Source organism: Fusarium oxysporum, chromosome 14, assembly GCF_000149955.1.
Source record: "Fusarium oxysporum f. sp. lycopersici 4287 chromosome 14, whole genome shotgun sequence".
Classification (NCBI taxonomy): domain Eukaryota; kingdom Fungi; phylum Ascomycota; class Sordariomycetes; order Hypocreales; family Nectriaceae; genus Fusarium; species Fusarium oxysporum.
In genome coordinates this window covers 213,539-233,751 of record NC_030999.1, presented here as the reverse complement: position 1 = coordinate 233,751, position 20,213 = coordinate 213,539, and the positions used below count along the sequence as shown (strand labels likewise).

The 20,213-nt window shown below is 47.9% G+C and overlaps 10 protein-coding genes across 10 annotated transcripts; 7 read left to right on the top strand and 3 right to left on the bottom strand.

The window, feature by feature from the left end:
- Positions 1-36: 36 nt before the first annotated feature.
- On the bottom strand, positions 37-1,403 carry FOXG_14172 (uncharacterized protein). Its single transcript, XM_018394237.1, has 2 exons — positions 847-1,403; positions 37-765 (listed from the first exon to the last, which is right to left on the bottom strand). The coding sequence occupies exons 1-2, from the start codon at positions 1,321-1,323 to the stop codon at positions 271-273; spliced, it is 972 nt and encodes a 323-aa protein (XP_018253819.1). The 5' UTR covers positions 1,324-1,403; the 3' UTR covers positions 37-270.
- A 1,172-nt stretch (positions 1,404-2,575) lies between these two features.
- On the top strand, positions 2,576-4,385 carry FOXG_14171 (uncharacterized protein). The gene is made up of 3 exons (XM_018394236.1): positions 2,576-3,140; positions 3,189-3,448; positions 3,495-4,385. Exons 1-3 carry the CDS (start codon positions 2,670-2,672, stop codon positions 4,033-4,035), a joined length of 1,272 nt encoding a protein of 423 aa, XP_018253818.1. The 5' UTR covers positions 2,576-2,669; the 3' UTR covers positions 4,036-4,385.
- A 1,514-nt stretch (positions 4,386-5,899) lies between these two features.
- Positions 5,900-6,490, top strand: FOXG_14170 (uncharacterized protein; the record flags this gene model as incomplete). Its single annotated transcript, XM_018394235.1, has 2 exons — positions 5,900-5,928; positions 6,193-6,490. The coding sequence occupies 2 exons, from the start codon at positions 5,900-5,902 to the stop codon at positions 6,488-6,490; spliced, it is 327 nt and encodes a 108-aa protein (XP_018253817.1).
- Positions 6,491-11,349: 4,859 nt separating this feature from the next.
- Positions 11,350-11,903, top strand: FOXG_21475 (uncharacterized protein; the record flags this gene model as incomplete). The annotated part of the gene is made up of 2 exons (XM_018401815.1): positions 11,350-11,551; positions 11,680-11,903. The coding sequence occupies 2 exons, from the start codon at positions 11,350-11,352 to the stop codon at positions 11,901-11,903; spliced, it is 426 nt and encodes a 141-aa protein (XP_018253816.1).
- A 682-nt stretch (positions 11,904-12,585) lies between these two features.
- FOXG_21474 (uncharacterized protein) lies at positions 12,586-13,280 on the bottom strand. Its single transcript, XM_018401814.1, has one exon. It carries the CDS (start codon positions 12,914-12,916, stop codon positions 12,737-12,739), a length of 180 nt encoding a protein of 59 aa, XP_018253815.1. The 5' UTR covers positions 12,917-13,280; the 3' UTR covers positions 12,586-12,736.
- Positions 13,281-13,536: 256 nt separating this feature from the next.
- On the top strand, positions 13,537-15,192 carry FOXG_14169 (uncharacterized protein). The gene is made up of 2 exons (XM_018394234.1): positions 13,537-13,880; positions 13,936-15,192. The coding sequence occupies exons 1-2, from the start codon at positions 13,777-13,779 to the stop codon at positions 14,315-14,317; spliced, it is 486 nt and encodes a 161-aa protein (XP_018253814.1). The 5' UTR covers positions 13,537-13,776; the 3' UTR covers positions 14,318-15,192.
- A 113-nt stretch (positions 15,193-15,305) lies between these two features.
- On the bottom strand, positions 15,306-17,062 carry FOXG_21473 (uncharacterized protein). The gene has a single exon (XM_018401813.1). It carries the CDS (start codon positions 15,854-15,856, stop codon positions 15,350-15,352), a length of 507 nt encoding a protein of 168 aa, XP_018253812.1. The 5' UTR covers positions 15,857-17,062; the 3' UTR covers positions 15,306-15,349.
- On the top strand, positions 16,243-16,362 carry FOXG_14168 (uncharacterized protein; the record flags this gene model as incomplete). The annotated part of the gene is made up of 1 exon (XM_018394233.1): positions 16,243-16,362. The coding sequence occupies one exon, from the start codon at positions 16,243-16,245 to the stop codon at positions 16,360-16,362; it is 120 nt and encodes a 39-aa protein (XP_018253813.1).
- On the top strand, positions 16,867-17,118 carry FOXG_21472 (uncharacterized protein; the record flags this gene model as incomplete). Its single annotated transcript, XM_018401812.1, has 1 exon — positions 16,867-17,118. One exon carries the CDS (start codon positions 16,867-16,869, stop codon positions 17,116-17,118), a length of 252 nt encoding a protein of 83 aa, XP_018253811.1.
- A 1,932-nt stretch (positions 17,119-19,050) lies between these two features.
- FOXG_21471 (uncharacterized protein) lies at positions 19,051-19,890 on the top strand (the record flags this gene model as incomplete). Its single annotated transcript, XM_018401811.1, has 4 exons — positions 19,051-19,200; positions 19,256-19,322; positions 19,423-19,693; positions 19,749-19,890. 4 exons carry the CDS (start codon positions 19,051-19,053, stop codon positions 19,888-19,890), a joined length of 630 nt encoding a protein of 209 aa, XP_018253810.1.
- Between the last annotated feature and the right edge of the window lie 323 nt (positions 19,891-20,213).

The window sequence follows — 20,213 nt, the reverse complement described above, 5'->3', positions numbered from 1 at the left end:
TTCCAGAAAACTACAATCATGCTTGAGCCTCTTAAGCTTCTCAGTTTTGCCGGGGACCATAGATTCGCTATGGTGCCTATGAATAGAGAAGCTAGCTGATATGGCTAAACGTATATGAATATAAATACGTGAGTTTCAATAGATAGTGGTAATGAAGAACAGCTGACAAAAACGCATTTTTGTCATCTGTATCGACCAAAAGGACCATCGCAATGCAGTGGTGGTATGGACCAAGTGTTACATTGAGCCCCTGGTCCTGAACCTCAGCCCCTACAACCTTGTGCCCCTAGCTTGATGAACAGACTGAATATAGCATATGTCCAACGTATGGCACGCTGTGAAAGCCTCCATCAGCGCAATCACATTCACACATATGGCGCATAGAATTGATATATGGAAGATCTGATGTGAGCTGAACCAGATGTCGAAATGACCTGGTGCAATGCGCTCAGGGATACGGAACTGCACTCCTAGGTCAGATATCTGCCTCATCACGGAAAGGCCGGAGGGGAAGGGAAAAGAAAGTGTTCGTACTGCATAAATGCCGCAGCCTCCTCCGTACAGAAGGAGCTCCACAAGGTACCATTTCATGCCCGAATACTCGAGCATATATTCTAGCCCATAGACCTGCACGCCGTGCAGTAAGGGGATAAGAGCGGACGCACCGAGCGCCACGTAGGCGCTGACCCTCGCCTTACGCCACCGCAACGTCCTGAACTTGGGTATGGAGATGAGAGCCGCTGTTGCAGATCCGCAAAAAACAACCTAGAAACTTGGTTAGCATGCGTCGAAGACTTGTCACCCTCTCACGACCGAGAGTGTGTCCAAATGGCCCGAATGACAAACAATAATCCAATGAATCTTCTGCAGAATTGGGTCGCAGTAGAAGATATAGTAGATCCCAGGGATGAAAGTGCCAACAGTGAGGATGACGATCCCTATCAAATCCCTCCGATGCCAGAGCAGTTCCGCCTCATGTGAGTGACTTCCGATGAGATGATACACGGCGCTAGAACTCAGGCAGCTCTCGGCCGAACAGAAGAAGATGTTGAACATGATAAAATCGATTCTTGTGACGTCAATGTACTGCGGCCCAGAGATGGTTCGGAGAATGGCGGTCGCATAGGGTGGCAGCAGCACAGCGCCGATCAAATGGGTGTATACGTTCCAGGTCTCATTGTGCAAGAAACTCAGACTTTTGATAACTTGTGGATAGTTTGCTTTCATAGGCCGATAGCCGGCGAGGATGTACTTGTTTCCTTGCCGCCACTGGGGAATATCGTGCAATGCGACGGTCCGGGGTTCTGGCGATGGATTGGCCATGGGTGACTTTTTGCCGTAATGGTTGCGCGCGGATGTTCGAGGTTGTGCTGAATCCTCTTCTGGTCGGAGTAGTTGTTCGGTGACATTGATGGTGCAGAACCAAGAGGAATAAGGACAGAAGGCAGCTAGGCGCGGCTCTGCTCCACCGGGTTCAACCTTCTAGTGGCTTAAAACATTATCCAATCCACCCTCCCACCTCAGCGCCCATGACTCCGCCATACGTGTCATCTAGGTCAATGTTGGATTCTGAGATATATCTACGGACTTCAGTTATGTAGGAGCTAGCACTACTGAAGACTGGTCTTCTCGGTTCTGTCATCCTGGGATTTTGGTTGTTTGTGGTGTTGAGTTGGATTGCCTTGCCGGAGGAAATGGAGCTTCTTATACTGCTTGAATTGAAGCAATACCTTTTCGCTACTTGCGTAAAGCCTGCTGCACTTAGCCTAAGTGTCTCAAACATGCCATAGCGATCAGCCTGGGATGCGATCTACTCTCTAAGTTACGGAATATGTCTACATTAATTTGTGAAAACTCAGTCTCCAGCTACAAATAACACATTGGCCTATACCTATCATTTCTCGAATGCAGCTAGTGGGAAGCCTGCGTGGCATATTTGCGACTCGTATCCCTTAGTTGATCAACTTTCAGGGCAGTGTCTGCTCCAGTGAATTCAATTTCTTTCATTTCCCGCTCTAGGTTCATCAATAATGCACGATGCGTAGTCTGAACCAGGCAAGCCTTTCTGCCGGAGCCTGCCGAGATACCCTGTATCCCGCACCTCAACGATTTTTCTCATGCACTTGTAGTCATAGTTGATCCTACTGAGGGAGAAGTTCATTGAGTCTAATGCCAAGCACTATTCAGTAAACCACATGACGTTGGTAGTTCTAGGAAGGGAGACACTCGATGTACGCCAGAAATGGGTTGCTCTCACCATACAGATGGCCTGGGAAGCTACCTCTCAGGGTGTCTGATTTCGGAATGTGATGGTCTGCAAAACCTGTTCCGTTTCCTCATCCAGAGTGAAACGAGTTCGCTTGACTCATGCTAAGCGCAGAGGTTCTCTTTGATATGTTGTGACAAGATTCATTCTAGCAGCATTACTGCATCACGAAATGCACTGACCAATGAAATTTACATGCTAAATCTTTTTGAAACGAAAGGCTGACTAAGGCACGATGCGCAGATTGCGTCACCACGGGGATGGAAGAAGAAATTGTGGGGACATGAGATAAGATAAGGACAACGTGGCGAAAACAACACATGCAAACCAAAACAACAAATGACAACAAAAGAGCGACTATCGAGAAGACGGCGCATATCACCGAGATTCGCGAGCATTGCAAATGAGAGACTACAGAATAATTGACTGGCTCTCAAAAACACAACCAGATTGCCACAGATCTGATTGCAAGGGTGTTCAGCTAACGCAACAACATCATTCACTCAGCCCGCCTGGTACTCAGAGCACCTGTCGCAAGCGTAAACGCAATATGTCAGAACATTCAGCAAAGAGACAACGAGTTGGCCCATCCGAGGAAGATGAAGAGGATGTAACAAACGGGATTCTAGAGACGCCTAGGGCCAACTCAATGCTGCGCCGAGGTCAAACAACATTGGTGTCAGCTGATTCTCAATCGCAGACCTCAGGCCGCTCGTCGCCCTCCAAGCAGATGGATGCCCTTGAACTATCAGATTTCAAGTGGAATCGTCAGCTGTCTATCGACAATCCCGAGATTCCGGACGAGCTCTATGAATTCCTTACAGAGATGAGTAGTTGTAATAGCGGCATTGGCATCATCTCTCAAAGCCTCAAGGTGAATCCCTCGAGACATGAACATGTACCACATGCTTACCGAGAATAGGCTGAATTAAAAGAACGGTCAAAAACAGATCGATCGTTCCGCACTTTTCAAGATTTCATGTTTGCGGATCCAAATATCCGTGATGCAATCGGATATACGCCCTTGATTGATGAAGTTGAACAAATTGTCAACGAGGCAAGAGAATGTCAACAATACTCACATCCAGAAGCATCGTGGAACGGTAGCGTTCACTTTCCATTGCTACATAGAGCCATCTATGGCCCAAGACGTCAGCAAAAACTCGTCGGTGTAATGAACTGGCAAGTTCTTCTTTGACAGACTCAACTCCGAAGCTAACAGCAAAAGCACAACTGCAAAACTCATCAAGGAGTACCTGAAGAAGAACACTGTTCCTAAGATGGTCGACTATACATTTTATATTGATCCTAGCGCCGACACTCCGGCTCCAGCACACGCAATCATGCAGCTACGCAAGATACTACCCTGTAGCGTAATCAACCATACCGACTATCGCCCCCTGCGCGACCGCCCGATGGCCGTTACTGTCGAGACTAAGAGACGGCACGTTTCGCTAGAGGCGGCTGAGCTCCAAACCGGAACATGGCACTCAGCACACTGGGAGTTCCTTTCGCGAAGGCTAGAGAAGACTGGTGGCACGTTTGACAAGCTGTCGTTCTTGCCGGGGATACTGGTGCAAGGGCATGATTGGAGCTTTGTGGTCACGACGCGAGAGGAGGGTAAGACAGTGGTTTGGCTGGAGCAAAAGTTTGGATATACTAGTGATATGATTGGCGTGTATAAGGCTGTTTGGGGGGTGCAGAGGTTGGCTAAGTGGGTTGATGATGTTTATTGGCCCTGGTATAAGATGAATGTGCTTGTTGTCTGACTCCTCTGGCGACCCTGACAGGTTTTAAACATGTAGCCTCCAAAGTTCCGCGACCATCAGGCTGATGGTCACATAGATGCGTATTGTTGTACAATAGTTGTATGTTGTGAGGTAGTGTTGTACAACTTTAGTAGAGGGAAGGTAGTGTTGTACAAATTTACAACAGTTATACAACAATAAGGTCACGTAAAACGACTAAACGGGTAGAATTAAGATGCCATGGCTCTATATCTTCATCTATAACACTCTAGTCATCTTGTAGGCCTACATCCATAGGTGCCCCATCATCTCCAGCCAGTGGATTGCATACTAGACCCAATCCACCCTCTCCGGAGGGGACAATTAGTCCTTCTCGTAGCCAGTTGCCGATACATTCCATCTTCTCAAGATTCTTGTAAGTGATTCGAAGCCGGTCCCACAAAGCAGTACGTCGAGCACCAGAGAATGCTCTCTCTGGCTCAGCTGATTCAGATGGGATGGAAAAGATATCGATAGCCATCCGACTGAGCCCTGGATACTGTGCCCGTTGCTCAAGACGAGACTACCACTCAAGAGGAGTACAGTCGATTTCAAGTGGTAAAGTGTTGATAAAAGAATACAGATTGTCTGAATCGGTAGAAATAGCCTTCTGCTTCACCTCAATTGACCTGAAAAGAAACGATAACTGACCACCCTTCTTCGAGGGTAGCGGTGCAGGATGACGTTCTGGTTCCTTTGAGATGGCAAGTCCTCGACACTCTGTCATCCAGATGTCCCGAGCACCAGCAATAGCTGTTTCGTGCCAGTCTCGTGGCCAGTTTTGCTGAATATATGCTAGTCACTTAGAAGGACCAAGTAATAAGGCGGCAGCATAGACTGGGACATCTTCAGTCATAGTATAGTATTTGTCTAAGACGAACCAGCCCATCTCAATGGCATGGAGCATCCGAGTATCCATTGAGCCAGGCTGCGAGTGCTGAACCTTTGCACTCTCATAGTGGAAGAGTAGAGCATCCATCAAGAAGAGGGACTGGGAGACAGAAGAGCATTTTCCCTCGGCATAAAAAGTTGCCGATGCAAAGGGCTCAAGGAATGCATGGGTTTTGGCCAGCAAATCCCAACCAGAACCACTTAGAGCAGTATCTTCAAGCTCTCTGTCATGCTCAAGTAGAAACTGATTGATCTGAACTTTCTTCCTAATGGCATTGTCGATCACTTTATACCAGGAGGACCATCGTGTGGCATTATGAATCTCAAGGCTGAGGCCGACAGCATCACGCCAGCTATCACTGTGGAGCGAGGAGCTACGAAGCCAGACAGCAAGGTTATGGAGCTTCTGGAGAGCTGGAATGCCTTGCCACCCAGTATAGTCCTCATCAATGGCAGTCTTCTGACTGGCCTTAGCTGTCGATTTGGGCCTTTTACCTTGAAGTACAGGCTCTTCCTGTTGTGATTTTGTTTCTGCTAGTGTGGCGGCAAAGTGGTCGAGTAGTAGCATTGAGGGCTGCTGTGAGAGCCTCCTTAGATCGAGCAAGAAGGAAGGACTGCAAGGAGAGGTTAATGATATGACCAATACACCGGATTCGACGCCATTTCGGGTTGAAATCAATCCACTCTATGTCAGATAGGATCCAACTAGCCTGGGGACAAGCGTAACTGGAGCTCTTGCTTCAATTTCTCTGATAGTACCTCCAAACACGTGTTATTCGAAGTTGCATTGCCCCCTGTGTAGTAGCCTACTCTCAATATATCGAAGTTGCGTAGGACTTCCACAATCAAGGCTGCCTGGGCCTCACCACTATGACTGAATGGACATTCTGGCAGTTCTAAGAGCGCCTGTCGAAGTGTGTAGTTATAATCAACCCATTGGGCACACACTGCTAGCATGGCATGGCGATGCGGTGATGTCCGAAGGTCAGTTGAGATGTGGATCATCGATTGAGAACCCCGAATAAGATCTCTAAGCTGGGAAGCATATAGCCCATAGTTGGCATTTATAATCTTCATAACCTGATCACGGGACGTGATCAGGCAGTCTTCCCATACGGCCTTGTGTTCTTTCACGCTGTTGACAATTCGGTTTCTGTCTCTGGCCAGCCCACAGCTGTCTCAGGATATCTTGGGGCTTTTATGTCATTGTCGCAGTATCTCATACCGGTGGTTAACGACTTTGATCAGGAAAATCCAGGATACGGTTGATGATATGCAAAGGAGGGAGCTTTTGGAGTCGGCCCTCAATGTTGCTATGATATGTGTACAAACGTTTCACGTTGACGATAACCAGTTGGAGAAGATCCTCGGAGACTCACAGCAGGCGTCTCTTCCTGTTGGATCCTCTATCATTATCCACAACACCACTCTCGCCAACAACGAGACCCAAAGCCCATGTCATAGCATCATGGAGGACATAACCAAATACGCTTTGCACCGCACCCAGCGATTGCCTGTCAATGAGGTCATCTATCGCGGCAATTAATGCCTCGATCTGGCTATAAAGCGAAGCTGGCCAGACTTCTCTCGTAAAACAGAGTAGTCCATAGCCTCTTCTACACGTTGTTGGCTTGAAACAAACTCTGCATGAAGACAAGTCCACCTTAACCTTCTGACGGGCGAACTACTGGTCAATGGTTCCCCATTGACTCGCCTACCTCGTGACTATAATATGAACGAAGATTGTGGGAGGCTTTTTGGATCCATGATCTTGGATGTCATGCCAATTGATGTACCAGGCATGCGGTTCATCGCAACCCGAGATTTGCAAGACTATACAGTTCACTTTGGCATGCAAGAACAAGACCTCCTAGTGAAATTACACAACCTAGGTCAACGTTGGATCTGATTCCGTCGAGATTGCTGAAAGTAACAATTCCTTATCAGTTTTCTGGCAATTTCTCTCATTGGTACCATCGTGAAACATAAAGCATGCCATTCTGCAGGTGGTATCCTCGCTTTTGCTTTGGGCCAGAAGGGATGGAGAGTGAGCTATGGAATCGCTCCGCACCGGGAGACTGGGACCAAATTGGCTGTTCCTTTTCGCGTTAAGGATAGCCCAACGCCACGATCAGAGTTCAGCCATCCTGACGTCGTGATGACCCTTACTTGCCTGAGCTACTACTACGGCGGCCTGGACGAAGAAGCTCTATTCTCTGCCTTTTCAATTCTTACCAAATCTGACAATGCCAGAGTGGAATACCATGAGTGGACTGGAACCGCTCCGAACCTGCCATTATCGTTCAGAGCCTTAGAAGGGGTCAATTTGCGAGATCGGGTTCAGTTCAAAGAAGAGATATATCCCCATCTTTGCTTCCCTAAGTCGGCGATTGATTACTACCTGAGCCACCTGGTTTCCAGTAAGGAGGCAAAGAAGTTTCCGCATAAGTTATCGGTGTCAGGCGGAGATCTAGCCAAGACTACAGGCAATCCTACTACTGGGTTTAGCGGGACCAATGATTCCAGATATGTTCTCCCTATGGATATCAAGCAACTAGACTTTCCGGGTAGGAACAAACGAATGGGCTCGCCCTTAGCCATCTGTTACAATCACAAAATGGGGTCGATTTAGTCAAGGCTCGAACCCACTACACTGCAAATCCACGTGGACCACATATAAGTGGTCCATCTCTATTACATCCACTCGTCGGCGCTCAGATTACGTAACAATCCACTACACTTGGACCTGAAAGTGGATGTAGTGGAGTGGATTTAGGTGGATTTAGGTACCGTGGGATATTCCCTGACCCTGTACGGTTCATAGTACTTATTTTGGTATATAATTGCCTATTAAATCGAGGTAGCTGGACCCAAGTTAGCCGAGATCCATCACCCCTACAGCTAATCTTATAGCATTATACGAGACACTACCCCTATTGAGCGCGTTTTCTAAGATTTCCTGCTGTTGTTTTTGCCAATTTCTTTTTTTTTTTTTTTTTTTTTTGACGATGTCAGCCACCCAGCCAGGCCAACAGCAGCACCTCGAAGACCGTCTTTTTCGCCATTTCAGAGGCTGGGCTTGGTCAGAACGCGCTCGTGATACTAGCTCTTGGCTGTGGGACTTTGGCTACGATATTCAACGTCATGGCTTACGCAAATGGGCTTGCAAGGACTGTATCCTCGGAAATCGTCCCATCATCGCGAGTTTTACCTCTTCAGGTCTCCAGAACGCGGCAAATCATCTATGGCGTGAACACAAAACACCAGCACCAGAGGGAGAGAAAAAGAGCACAGCACAGCTGAAATCCGAATGCGTACTGAAATCGAACCAGCCGACTATTGCCTCTGTTTTGAAACTGGACGTCAACAAGCCTACGGAACAGAATATCGCGAATAGCTTCATCTCACGCTTTGATAAGCAACACTTTCAGCGTCTGCTAGTCGAGTTAATCGTCAGTAGCAACCAGTCATTTTCCTTCGCCGAGAACCCCATCCTCCGAGAAATTTTCGGCTATTTGAACCCCTCCGTTTCGATCCAACACGCCAACTTGAGTGCCACCGCTGTCCGATATAAGATCATTCAAGAGTACAACCGCCACAAGCAGAAGGTTATCGAGGTGTTGAGGGACTCCCCTGGAGCGCTTCATATCTCATTTGATGGCTGGACGTCTCGAAATAAGCTTGCCCTATACGGCATTGCTTGTTTTTTCAGAGACGAGAAGAATCGGCCATGCAAAATCATGATTGGGGTTCCAGAGGCTCATCGTCACTTTGGCTCAACGATCGGTGGGGAGGTTCTCGACGTCCTACACACTCTTGGCGTGAGTCCAGAGAAGATTGGCTATTTCACGCTTGACAATGCTGAAAACAACGATACTGCAATGGAGGTCATTGGTGCTGAACTAGGGTTCGATGGCCGGCTACGCCGAGGACGCTGTTTTGGCCACACAATTAACTTGTCAGCCAAGGCGCTCTTATTTGGAAAAAACGCCGACGCGTTCGAGCAGCAATTATCAGGCGCAGAAGCGTTATCTGATACTGAATACGGTCGATGGCGCAAAAGAGGACCAGTTGGCAAGTTGCACAATATCGTAGTTGATGTGCGTATTAGCCATCGGCTGATTTACTTATTCAAGGAGGTCCAGAGGGTAAGCGGTTTTACTAAGTCCTATTCGTCTCATACTAATTCGGTATATCTAACAGGACGAAATTAATCGCGCCACCACCCTTAAACTCCGATCGAAGAAACCACTGAAGCTAATTATCGATAACGACACGCGCTGGCTGTCACAACTCTACATGATCCGCAGGGCTCTACGGTTGAAAACCTCTATCGAACTCTTACTGATCAAGTATAAAGCGCAATGGGAGGACGAAAATCGGTCTAAAAAGACTGGCCAAGTGACACAAGCCAAGTTGGCGAAAAAACCACGCATCCTCCGAGACGAGAATCAGCTAACGGACAAAGACTGGGAGGTTCTTTACCATTTGGAGGCTATTCTGACTGTTTTTGAGACCGTGGTGAAGACGCTTGAGGGTGATGGACACATCCGCAGACGTAAGCAAGGCTGGACTGGCTCCTATGGTAATATCTGGGACGTGGTGCTTGGCTATGAGTTGCTGCTTAACACACTGGAAGAATATAAGCAGCTTGCTGCTGACTTTCCTGATGCAGAGCACTTCCGCATTGGAATCAACCTTGCTTGGGATAAGCTGGATGAATATTATCGGCGGCTGGACGAGACGCCCATCTACTATACGGCTATGGCACTGCATCCAGCTTATCGTTGGGACTGGTTTGATGAAACGTGGGCTCATAAGCCTAGTTGGGTCGAGAAGGCAAAAGAGATGGTTGCCGACGTCTGGCTGTCCGATTACGCTCATCTCGAGGTTAGAACCAGCAGCAGCAGAGGCGACGACGAGCCACCGGCAAAAAGACCTCGGTTTTTCAACCCCTTCGAGAAGAACAGTCGTCTGCCAAGCTCAATACCACCCTACGCAGCAGCTATTGTTGTCGACGAGTACCAAGCGTGGCAGACGGATCGTGAGGCCAGCGACGGCAACGTTCGTGATCCAATCGGTTACTGGATCACTAAGCAAGGCAGATATCCTCGGTTATCCAGGATGGCATTGGACTTCCTGACGATCCAGCCGATGTCAGCCGAGTGTGAGAGGTTATTTTCAGCTGCTGGCAAGATGGTCTCGGGGTTGCGTACGAACCTGGATGCTGAGATTATCGCCATTTGTCAGGTTTTACGCTCTTGGTACCGTGCTGGCCTTATCAAGGACCTGGATCCATTGCTTAAGTCGCACCTTGAAAGTAAGCTGGATGGCGGTTGTGGGACTCTAAGCGACGAGGAGCTGGCGCTTGCTGAGTCAAAATGGCTATTGGAGGGCGAGGACAGCGCCAGCGAGGTTGACGATTCAACACAGCAGCAACAGGCTGAGGAGTCAGTGTCAACCTCTGAAAGTGAGGCTGAATAGGCACCGAGGAGGTTGTGAATAGCCTCAAAGATCCACTATAAATACACTTATAAATCCACGTGTGTACATCCATTCCACCCCGGTCGAATATGTGCTACATCCACTATGTAATTGCCTAAAAATCGCACATCCACTCTACTTGGTCCCAAAGTGGAGTGGATGTAGTGGTTCCGACCCTTGGATTTAGTGCCGCAAGAAGCCAAAGGTACCCTATTAAACAGCCGGATGCTTCTAGATATGATATCTGGAATGAATACGCAGACACGTGTGATCTTGGATGTTGGCGCTCAGGTAAACTAGCTCACTAACCTAGAGTTTGCAAAACTGTGGCTGGCTCGTTATCAGGATGATGACAACACCCAAGCAGTCGTCTGTTTCAATGAAGATGACGAGGCTATTGTACTTTGTCGTTCAGGCAAAGTTGAGGAGCTTGAAACGCCACCATGTGCTGAGCAGAGGGACCGATGCCTTAGCTTTCTAGATGAGTGGCATACCAGAGGGACATATCTCAAGCTCCCTCCAAACTATCGCGCAGTAGTCACGTTGGGTGCCCGTTTAACAAAGGATCGACTGGTTCAGTGTTGTTTATATTGCGCAGTAGTGCTAGGTGAAAATATATATTTTATGAAACTTGATTGTTCATTAGTGAGATGAGAGTTCTTCTCAGCTTTATATCTCTAAATGATTTCATCTAGGACTTTAAACTTTAAATCTAGGACTTTCAGACTGTTATTCTGAATCCTGAAGGGAAGGGGGATCCCGGATTTTCCAACATTCAGGGTATGTGGACACAAGATCCTCCTAGATTTTTGCTAATCCTTTGGCAGCTTGTATGCGAATGCGGAAACTCGGGAAAGCTCAAAGCGTAGAGTTTTACGTGCCGTGGTAGATTGAGCAGAAGATCATGGTTGCCGTAAAGAAATGAACGGCGGGAGTAAACACTTCAGTCCCCTTGACTTCAGTCCCGATGTCGACGACAGCGACAGCGCCGTTGACACAGATCTTGCCCAACAGCAAGAATATAGCATCCCGATTCCCCCCCCTCCCACGAACCTGTCCATGTCTTTCACAGCCAAAGTCAGCGCCAGCAGGCCATCACTTGCATCAAGATCTCGAACCGGAGGTACCCGGACAGGTAGTAGCATCACCAGTCGAACGGGGTGAGCAAGCCCGGTTAAGAATCCCGACAACTTACTTAAGCTCACGAAGCCTATCAAAGGGATCGAGACAGCGACTAAAACAATGAAAAAGAGGATATGAATGTCGTTAGCGGTCTTCGATATATACCTCGAGAGCTGAAGGACCTCTTGCAAGAGGAGTTGCAAGCTTTTGATACCAAGTGGAACAGCTCCGAGACTGCATGGAACGATCATATTCAGGGCCCAACCCTTCGCCTCGCCTTATCCACCATCGCCGACCTCTGCGCCGAAAACATCACCACTGATTCTATAGACAAGGACTTTCTAGCAGCTTAGAAAGGAGAGGAGACTGATGTCGGCAAGACGATCGACTATACACTCATTTTAAGGCCTGGCGAGCTGTTAGGCGCTGATTTAAAAACCCTTATCGATGCGCGCCAGGGCCCAAGGACATTCAATCAATCTACCAGTGAGCATCTACGGTACAAACGAACAGGAGATCTCATAGAGACAAAAACGGACATGAAGCATCATTCAGAGGGCAAAGTACAACTGGGAATTTGGCTAGCATCATGGTTTGAACGAACTGCCCAGCTTGCAGCGACCAAGATCCCGCCTATGCCGATTTTGCTGGTTGTTTCTGCGAGATAGGAATTGCATTTCGCGTTTGATAATGGGACGCATTATGATGCTGTTGGGCCTGTTGACGTTGGGGAGACGGGAATAGTGGAAGATACGTATCGTTTGCTTGCTGTTCTGAGATTGGTATTGGGTTGGTGGCGAGTTCCAGGAATGGGTCTGACACTGTGTTTGGGACATGATATTGTTTATGACGTCTTTGTTTTGGAAGAGAACTCTAGCAAGCGATGATTGTTTACCTTTACTCATATTGCCTGATGCGTTTCCGTCAGCTGACACTTGTCAAATTCCATAAACGAATTTAATCATATAGTTAGTGGTTAGGTGCGACAGTTGAGTAGGTTTTGGAGATGAGGTATACCCAGCCTTGTTTTAAAAACGTCCTTCTCTTGGGCGTGATCTATAGTCAGCGATAATTTCCTACAAACATTGCAGTTTGATATATACAATTGAGCCGATCTCACAAACCTTCTACTCATGCCATTTCAAATTCTCTTATTTAATCATTGTGTTACCTCTCCCACATTCATCTAAACCATGACCTTGCAAAGCTCAGCCTTGGCATCTTCCTCGCTCCCCTGAACCAGCTTCCTCTCCTTTCCCTGTCTCATCCTCAGTTCAATAAAAGGGTCCAGAGCGCCGAGTTGCTCCTGACTCAAGTGAGGAAGCCTTTCTTGATAATCAGCATCTTCGTTATCGCCAAAGTACATGTGATCCAAATATCTCCAATAAATGAAATCCAAAGCTCAACTATTCCTCGCTGCGTATCGAACCATCCACTCTTTGCTCTCCCAACTTTTCTGCATTTGCTGCGAAAGCGACAGTCTCTCATTGTTTTAGATATCTAGGTCTTCAAGGTCATCTTTGACTTTTCTTCCTGTCCTCAGCCTTCTCTCCTCGTCCTGCAGGACAGAAATGAAAGTTCTGAAGCGAGGCTCGTATGCTTCCATCCACTTCTCGTAGCCGCCTAGGCGGCTACAGCGCCAGGCGATGAAAGAAATGTGTCGCACTGGATGTGCTTAAAGTGGATTGAAGGTCGGGTCATTCATAATGAGCAGCAGTAGTGAGTTGATTGGTTCTATCTTCTGTGTGGGGTATTCCATCCCACAGGTTTTACTTTAAATCACCCAGCTTGATTACTAAGGGCTGTTGTTCCTGAGGATCATTGAGACCATGCCCGGCCTGCGACAAAATGACATTGCTGCAAGGATCTTGATAAGGTGCCGAGGCTGTGCGCTTATCGCATGTTGGCCTGAGAACGGTGAAGGGCCCCACTTAGCGTGGTCGCGTCAGCAAGAGCCTCTCACCACTTCCCCCTTGGAACGTGTCAGGATGACTTACAACAAATTATACGCTCTCGTCATTCCGTGTTGTGATTGACGGCTTACCCCTTACATACTCTCCCACAAAATTAAAACGTCTGAAATCATTGCCGTAATACGACCGGGCGTGGCGCAAAGCTCGCTGAACAACAAATATTTTCCAAACTGCAGAATCAAGATAACGAGCAGGGCCTAAAAAGTACCTCGGGTCATCTGGAAAGCTCGATAGAGACAGGTCACTCAGCCACATGGCGAACACCAGGAGCTCTAGAGCGAGTAAGCCAGGACAGCAGCAGCGTTATCATTTTCGTAGTCGGAAAGGCACACTGAAGCAAACGCCGGCCTACATCTCGTCAGTTATCAGACATACTCGATTCACTTAGGAAGCCGCTGCTAATACCGAAAAGCTCCACTACTGGCACCAGTCAAGCTAGGCCACCTTACATCTATAACTGTCATGTCGCCCAGTCCAGTAAGCGATCATGCAAGCCCTGGTCAAATGATTGGATGAAACATTACACTCTGGATCCTGAAGCCTTCAACAAAGCCGCAAGTCATTCCGCAAACAATACTATTTATAAATGGATTTGCTCCATTGATCTAAGTGGAGGCCTGTGGTATAAAACGATTCGTAAGGCTGCCCTCAAGATTGCTGCCAGCCAGACCGAAAGCCACTTTAGAGCAGATGACAAACCAAGGCTCTCTAAGAACGAAGTTATTCAGCTGCTAGATCAGATTTTTGTACCAGAAGGAAAGGCTCCCGACCACTACTACAATTTGGGGTGCTGAATTCTGTAGACTCCATGTTGCACTGAGCAAAATGTTGAGGATAACTCTGACTGGCTCTTGGCGTGGACATGGAGTTGATTCTGGAAGATGGATTGTTTATAAATGGCCTCTCTTAAGACGCCGTTTCCCCTGCCCTCGGAAGAAAATTGTATCCTTGAACTCAATTTTGTAAGCAGCCCAAAGCATCCAGCATCAAGATGCTTTAACAGATGAGATGCAACGCCTAGGGGCAAAGGAACAAAATCGCACAGAGGAGGGACTTTGACCGCTGTCATAAGATTTTCAAGAACGACTCTCGATACTCTTACTTTAGTTTTGTTTAACTCATCTTAATGGCCTATCCGCCCCGATACCTGATGAGCTGCTAAGGGGTCCAAAGGGCCCCCCCTAAGCCACCAACGGGCTCTCCCGGCTCCGCCAGTCCATTGTTGAGTAAGCGTTCAACAACAGAGATCACTGGGGGAGGAAACCCAGAAGGAAACGGATGCAATAGAGTTGTGGGCCAGAGATGACGTTGGATAAGAAGACGACGAAGTGGGAGAACATGCCGAATTGATTCCATGATATTAAGATGGCGTTGGACAGTCCGTCGTCCATCACCAAAGACTTCAAAACTAACATCACGTGGATCAAGACGAAGAAGGCTGAGAATAGATGGTGCCAGTGTCACCCGAATCGAACAGAGGATGTTAAAGCAGGTGGACTCGACTGCAGAGAAACCTGGTAACGTGTTATATGCGTGGGGAGATCTAAGAGGTTTTCAAGGCAAGTCAATGTAATCACGACTGTGATTGCGCATGAGATTCTGTTGAATATTGGAGGGTTCACGCTCAACTTCAGGATTAAGGTTCAGGATTAAAGTTTGAAGCCCTAAACTTAGATCGTAGGACTTTCATCTAGGACTTTCTAGGACTCAAGTCCTAGAAGGAACCAGTCGAAGATATAAGGTCTCAATAGTCCTTCGATTGCGACAGAATCAAGAAATATACACGATTCACCTTAATATCTGACAGATTCCAGTCGTGTTTTTGTTCAATGTCTTGTACTCATTTCATCAACATGATCGGAACCCGCGATAGAAGGTCTTGAGTGAACACGGCATTCTGCGTCTTGAGAATGAACTCTGTCGGAAATGCAGAGTAGGGGCAAGTTGTCAGACGTGGATGTGGCGACGTACAGGTCGGAACTTGCGATGTCAATGTCCGGCAAGAGGTATGCTTGTAACATGAACGCGATTAACCGCTTCCACAAAAGCCGATACCTTTTCCATGTATATTGCTCGACTTCCAGAGCGAATGGCTTCACTTGACAGGTATCGAGTCTGGAACTAGCCAGCCAACATAGAAGCGCCCGACTCGTGGTTTGCGCTGGAAGCTCATGTCGATCGAGCATAGCATTAACAGCGGTCAAGAAACATATAATCTTCTCTTCGTCCTTTCTGGGGTTTATGATATCCGCATCGCCCTCCAACTCTCCTTGTCCGAGGATACAGTCAGTCTCCACTGGACCGACCTTGGCGCGGATTGGGAGATATGCCATTGCCTGTAATATGTCTCGCCGGACCTTCTTGTGTGTAATTGGCCATCGTGTATGCCCGAGCCACAGGCTTGTCGATGCAAAGGTGTCTTCGCAGAGAGCCTTGCTGTAGAAGCGTGGCTGCTTTTCACTATCATGGTATTCTTTCTCCCTCTCTAGTACCTCTCGAAAATGTACTCGCGTCTCTGTGTTCAATCGAGAATGTACAAAGAAATGATCAACAGCGGTTCTGATCTGCTTTCCAATGCAACCATAAGCGGCTGTTTTGCGGCCAACCTCAAACCATCCGCTCCCCCGCACCTTATTTGCTACGCAGGCAATGGAGACACATGGAATTGATCATCCACCTTAGCATGACGGCAACGGCTGTCTCACTGTTGTCCTTACCCATGAGTACGCAGCCGGTGACGCACACGGGATTATTCTTCGACTCGCTGCAAAATGCGCTCTTGAGTATGTACACGTGGGTGCACTTCTTGCAGACGTACCTCATGGGCTCCGACAGGTGAATAACAGTGTTTCGCGTCCGTGCTGTTGTTGTGGTACTCGATTCATGTACTGGAAATCGGATTCGATCGGATGACAACTTCGTTTTGGTGAACCTGTGTGCCTCTTTCCACTTGACATGGGAGTCGTTTTGAACAAATCCCGATTCCTATTGGACAGGATCTTCTCTCATAACCAAACAATACCTCCAAGACACTGTTCGCCACCATGGTTGTAAGGGCCGGGTTGATTGCTCCCGCTCTCCCCGCTGCACACTCTGATGTGTCGACTTTGTTGTACATGGACCTCATCCAGTCGTTGAATTGACCTCACAATGATCAGCCATTTCTCTCATATGTGCACTGATCCGCAGCGAACTCATTGCACTTCCGCCAAGCAGTATGGAGCAATGGTGCTTGATTCTCCATTGCAGGCTCTGACACAGTGAATTGATCTTGTCTGCAGTAGAAAAAAGACGTTATACTCCAGAGATTAATTGTTCTCTTTATGTTGTGCGACAAATGGAAATGGCTGTCGAGAACGGAGGCGCCGCCACTGAGGGAATGAGGCCCGGTGCAGCTCATGAAGCTTGGTTGATTCCGGCGAGGGATACCAGGGCATTATTCGCTGTCGAGGCGGAAACGGTCGAAGCTGATGTCGTGATGTGTATTAGAAACAACTTATCGAGCTGGGGCACCCTTGTCGGAAGCTGCACGCCGATCGGGAAAGCGTGGCCGAGTACCTGTATCGCAGGAGGAGCGTGGTCAACAACAGGTTGATGAACTGCTCGCGCAATCTCATGGGCGCAGTTACATTCTGGGGTTCGTGCCGAGACAGCTTATGATAGCGACCAGAAACGACACAGCTGTCAATTACATGCGGGCGCTCCAGGCCATGCACACAGTGTGCAGGAAAACAGCCCAGTTGAGCAGATATATAATCTCGAGTATAAGGACGTCTGTGCATGAGTGCGCTTCTACCTGCGTCGTATTATGATCCGAAGGCGAATCGACACGTGCCATCGAGCAGAATTGACGGCATCCTCACTTGAATGCAATGGCGGTTGGCGCTGGATGGTCGTGGTATTGCTGATGGGCGACGAGGAGCTGCGATGATGGAGGCAACTGGAGTGCTAATGCGGCATTATCAACCGAAATTGGATTTCATGGGGGGAAAGTGTCGTTCGTATCGTACGGTAGAGACAAAGGGGGACAGGACGAAGTTCATTACCGCCATGGCGAGGAATTTCGTAAACGCGATGGCATATATGTGTAACAGTCGATTGGAAGCCACTCAAAGTGTCAGATGGTAACGTGTCTGCGCGAGAAGAGGTTCCTGGTAAGCGACGAGTGTAGGAGCGAAAAGTGACTTACCTGCCAGTCCAGCTGCCGATAACAAAAAGCAAACAGGGCGAGCAGTACAGATTGTTCCCAACAAATCCCTTATGACAAATGTGCCCTGACGGTAGGAGCAAAAGGAGCCAACAGGTCCAGCGACAAAACATGTGTTGTTGGGGTCAATTGACTCACTCTGCCGATCTCTCTGGGTGGCAGAATCGAATTCCTTCTTCGCGCCCGAAAAGTCCGTTGTACCTGTTCGCTCACAAAGCTGGAACAGCATCAAGGAAATTAATCTTGATTGGTCAGGTATAAAATAAAATTGATTGTGATGGCAGGCCACAGCCAAGTGCGGGAGATTGCATCCCCTTTTTTACCGTTTGCCTTCGTTGTTTCTACACAGCTCTATGGAGCTCTTTCTTCCTCGGAGTGCGGAGCAACGTGGCCCGATTGGCACAATCAATCAATATTTCGAAATAGATTGCTCTTTCTCTTTTTCGCCTTTCGCGTATATAGCCTGATATGGATTCAGGCCTTGGGTAAAGGAGGGCAACAAGCCAAGCTCTGCGGTGAAGTGGAGAAAAGGCGTAACAGCAACGGTCATCATACCTTAGGTAGTCGCGCTCCCAAGGCTTCATTGATGGGCTCCAATGACACAACTGGCTCAAACGCCTGCAAGATGTGTGTTGTTTGCCTTAAAAGAAATTATGCTGGTACCTGCTGCTCTGCATATCTGCAGGCGCCATGCCTGTCAGGCTAGTGAACATTTCAGAAACAGCATCTACAAGGAGAATCATATTTTGAGCTCCATGGTCCATCCCAACATCGAAACCACCATCTCATCGTTCATTTCCATACTCCGGTCTCTGTCCTCAGCCACATCCATATCCATGTTGGTAACAAGCAAAATGAGACCGACGACTGGGGTTCGGATTGGTTTAGTCGTACAGTTCTGGACTTCCGAAGTAACTGTACTACAGTCCTGTCCCATCTCCTGAACGCCTCAGTTTACCTCACTTGTAGGCTCTATCTCCTTATTCCAATTCCAATTCCGTATCCATTTCTCTTCACATTACCCTTCCGCTTAGGAGCATATCACCACTCAATTTATACCATCGTTGTTATGATCAACGGTGACCGTTCACTCATACTGTCAATTAATACAGAATACCGAGTCACATCTCTTAAAGCGCGCTTGGATCTGGTATAGCTGGGAATGATCGACTTTCTTTAGCTCCGATACATTCAAACCATTCCTTCCTATTCTTTCCTTTCTCCAAACACTATCTTTCGTTTACTCTGGAACAAGCTCTCTGAGAAAATACAAACAAATCGGATCACCATTTCGACCACCCACGGCTTTCACTCGTTACCATGTACGACGCCATGAATGTTCCTCACATACCCGGAGTCCACTCTGTGACCATTCCACGACGCCAAGTTGGCATTGAGCGACTCCCAACTCGCCTAAAAAGCAATGAAGCACGCCAATCAATGAATTGCAATTCATGCCGAAAGCGAAAGGTGAGATATTGTGATGACTTTGCAAGACTTGTGGTTCTGACTAGCGCTGTCCCAGATCAAGTGCAACCGACTTCAACCTTCTTGTGAGGCCTGCGAGGTTTTCCAATGCCCTTGTATTTACGGTAAGTCGTCCCTACATTGTCAAAAATGCCGTATAGATTCGTGTTTCACAGCATTGCCAAACATGTAATGATCCAACAAACTATGCTAATTCATCCGCAGATGGTGTACGCAAAACGCGTCCGCGGAAGAAAAAGCCATTAGAAGCACTTATCAAGAGGCTAGACGGCCTCGAAGCAAAGTTGGGAGGAAAAGGCGAAGATGATGTGTCACTGGCTAGCTCAAATTTACCTGGTGCCAGAAAGAATGAACCATCTCAAAATAGTTCTCTAGTCACGGAAGTTGACGAGCTAGTGGCCAAACGTGTCACTGTCAATGCACGCGCATCTCTTCGCGATATGGCATCGCTTTCTCTGCATGCTCCGGCAGCTCGGTATGTTTTCTAAGCCTTTTTGTTCTCCTGGGTTGATAACTGACTTTCTCTTTAGTGGCCTCTCTCCTCCGCCAGCCCAAGCCGAGGTCTTGATTGATACATATTTTGTTAGGTTTCACGGAAAGCCTTACTATATCGTCGATGAGTCCTCCATCCGACAAAGACTTCACAGACGGATTGATGACTGTGAGAGATAACAGTGGCGGGCACGAGACAACAGGCAACTTCGATGGCAGGTGGGCACACCGCTGATTGGCCATGACAACTTCAGCTAACCTTTACTGCCTGGTAAATGATGGGATGGCTCAGCCTCACCTTTTGAAGTCTGTGAATCACAGACAGGGATAAAGCTAGCTCTGGTGCTTGCCAAGTACAAGGCAGCCTAGCGGCAGGGATGCGGCGTAGCCCAGGATGCATCCGGCTCACTCTGGTTGCCCCTGTCAATAGTAAGTGGAAAAGCGCAGGTGTATACGACACGAGATAAAGTCAGCCATCTGCCATTTGGAGGCACAAGATCCAC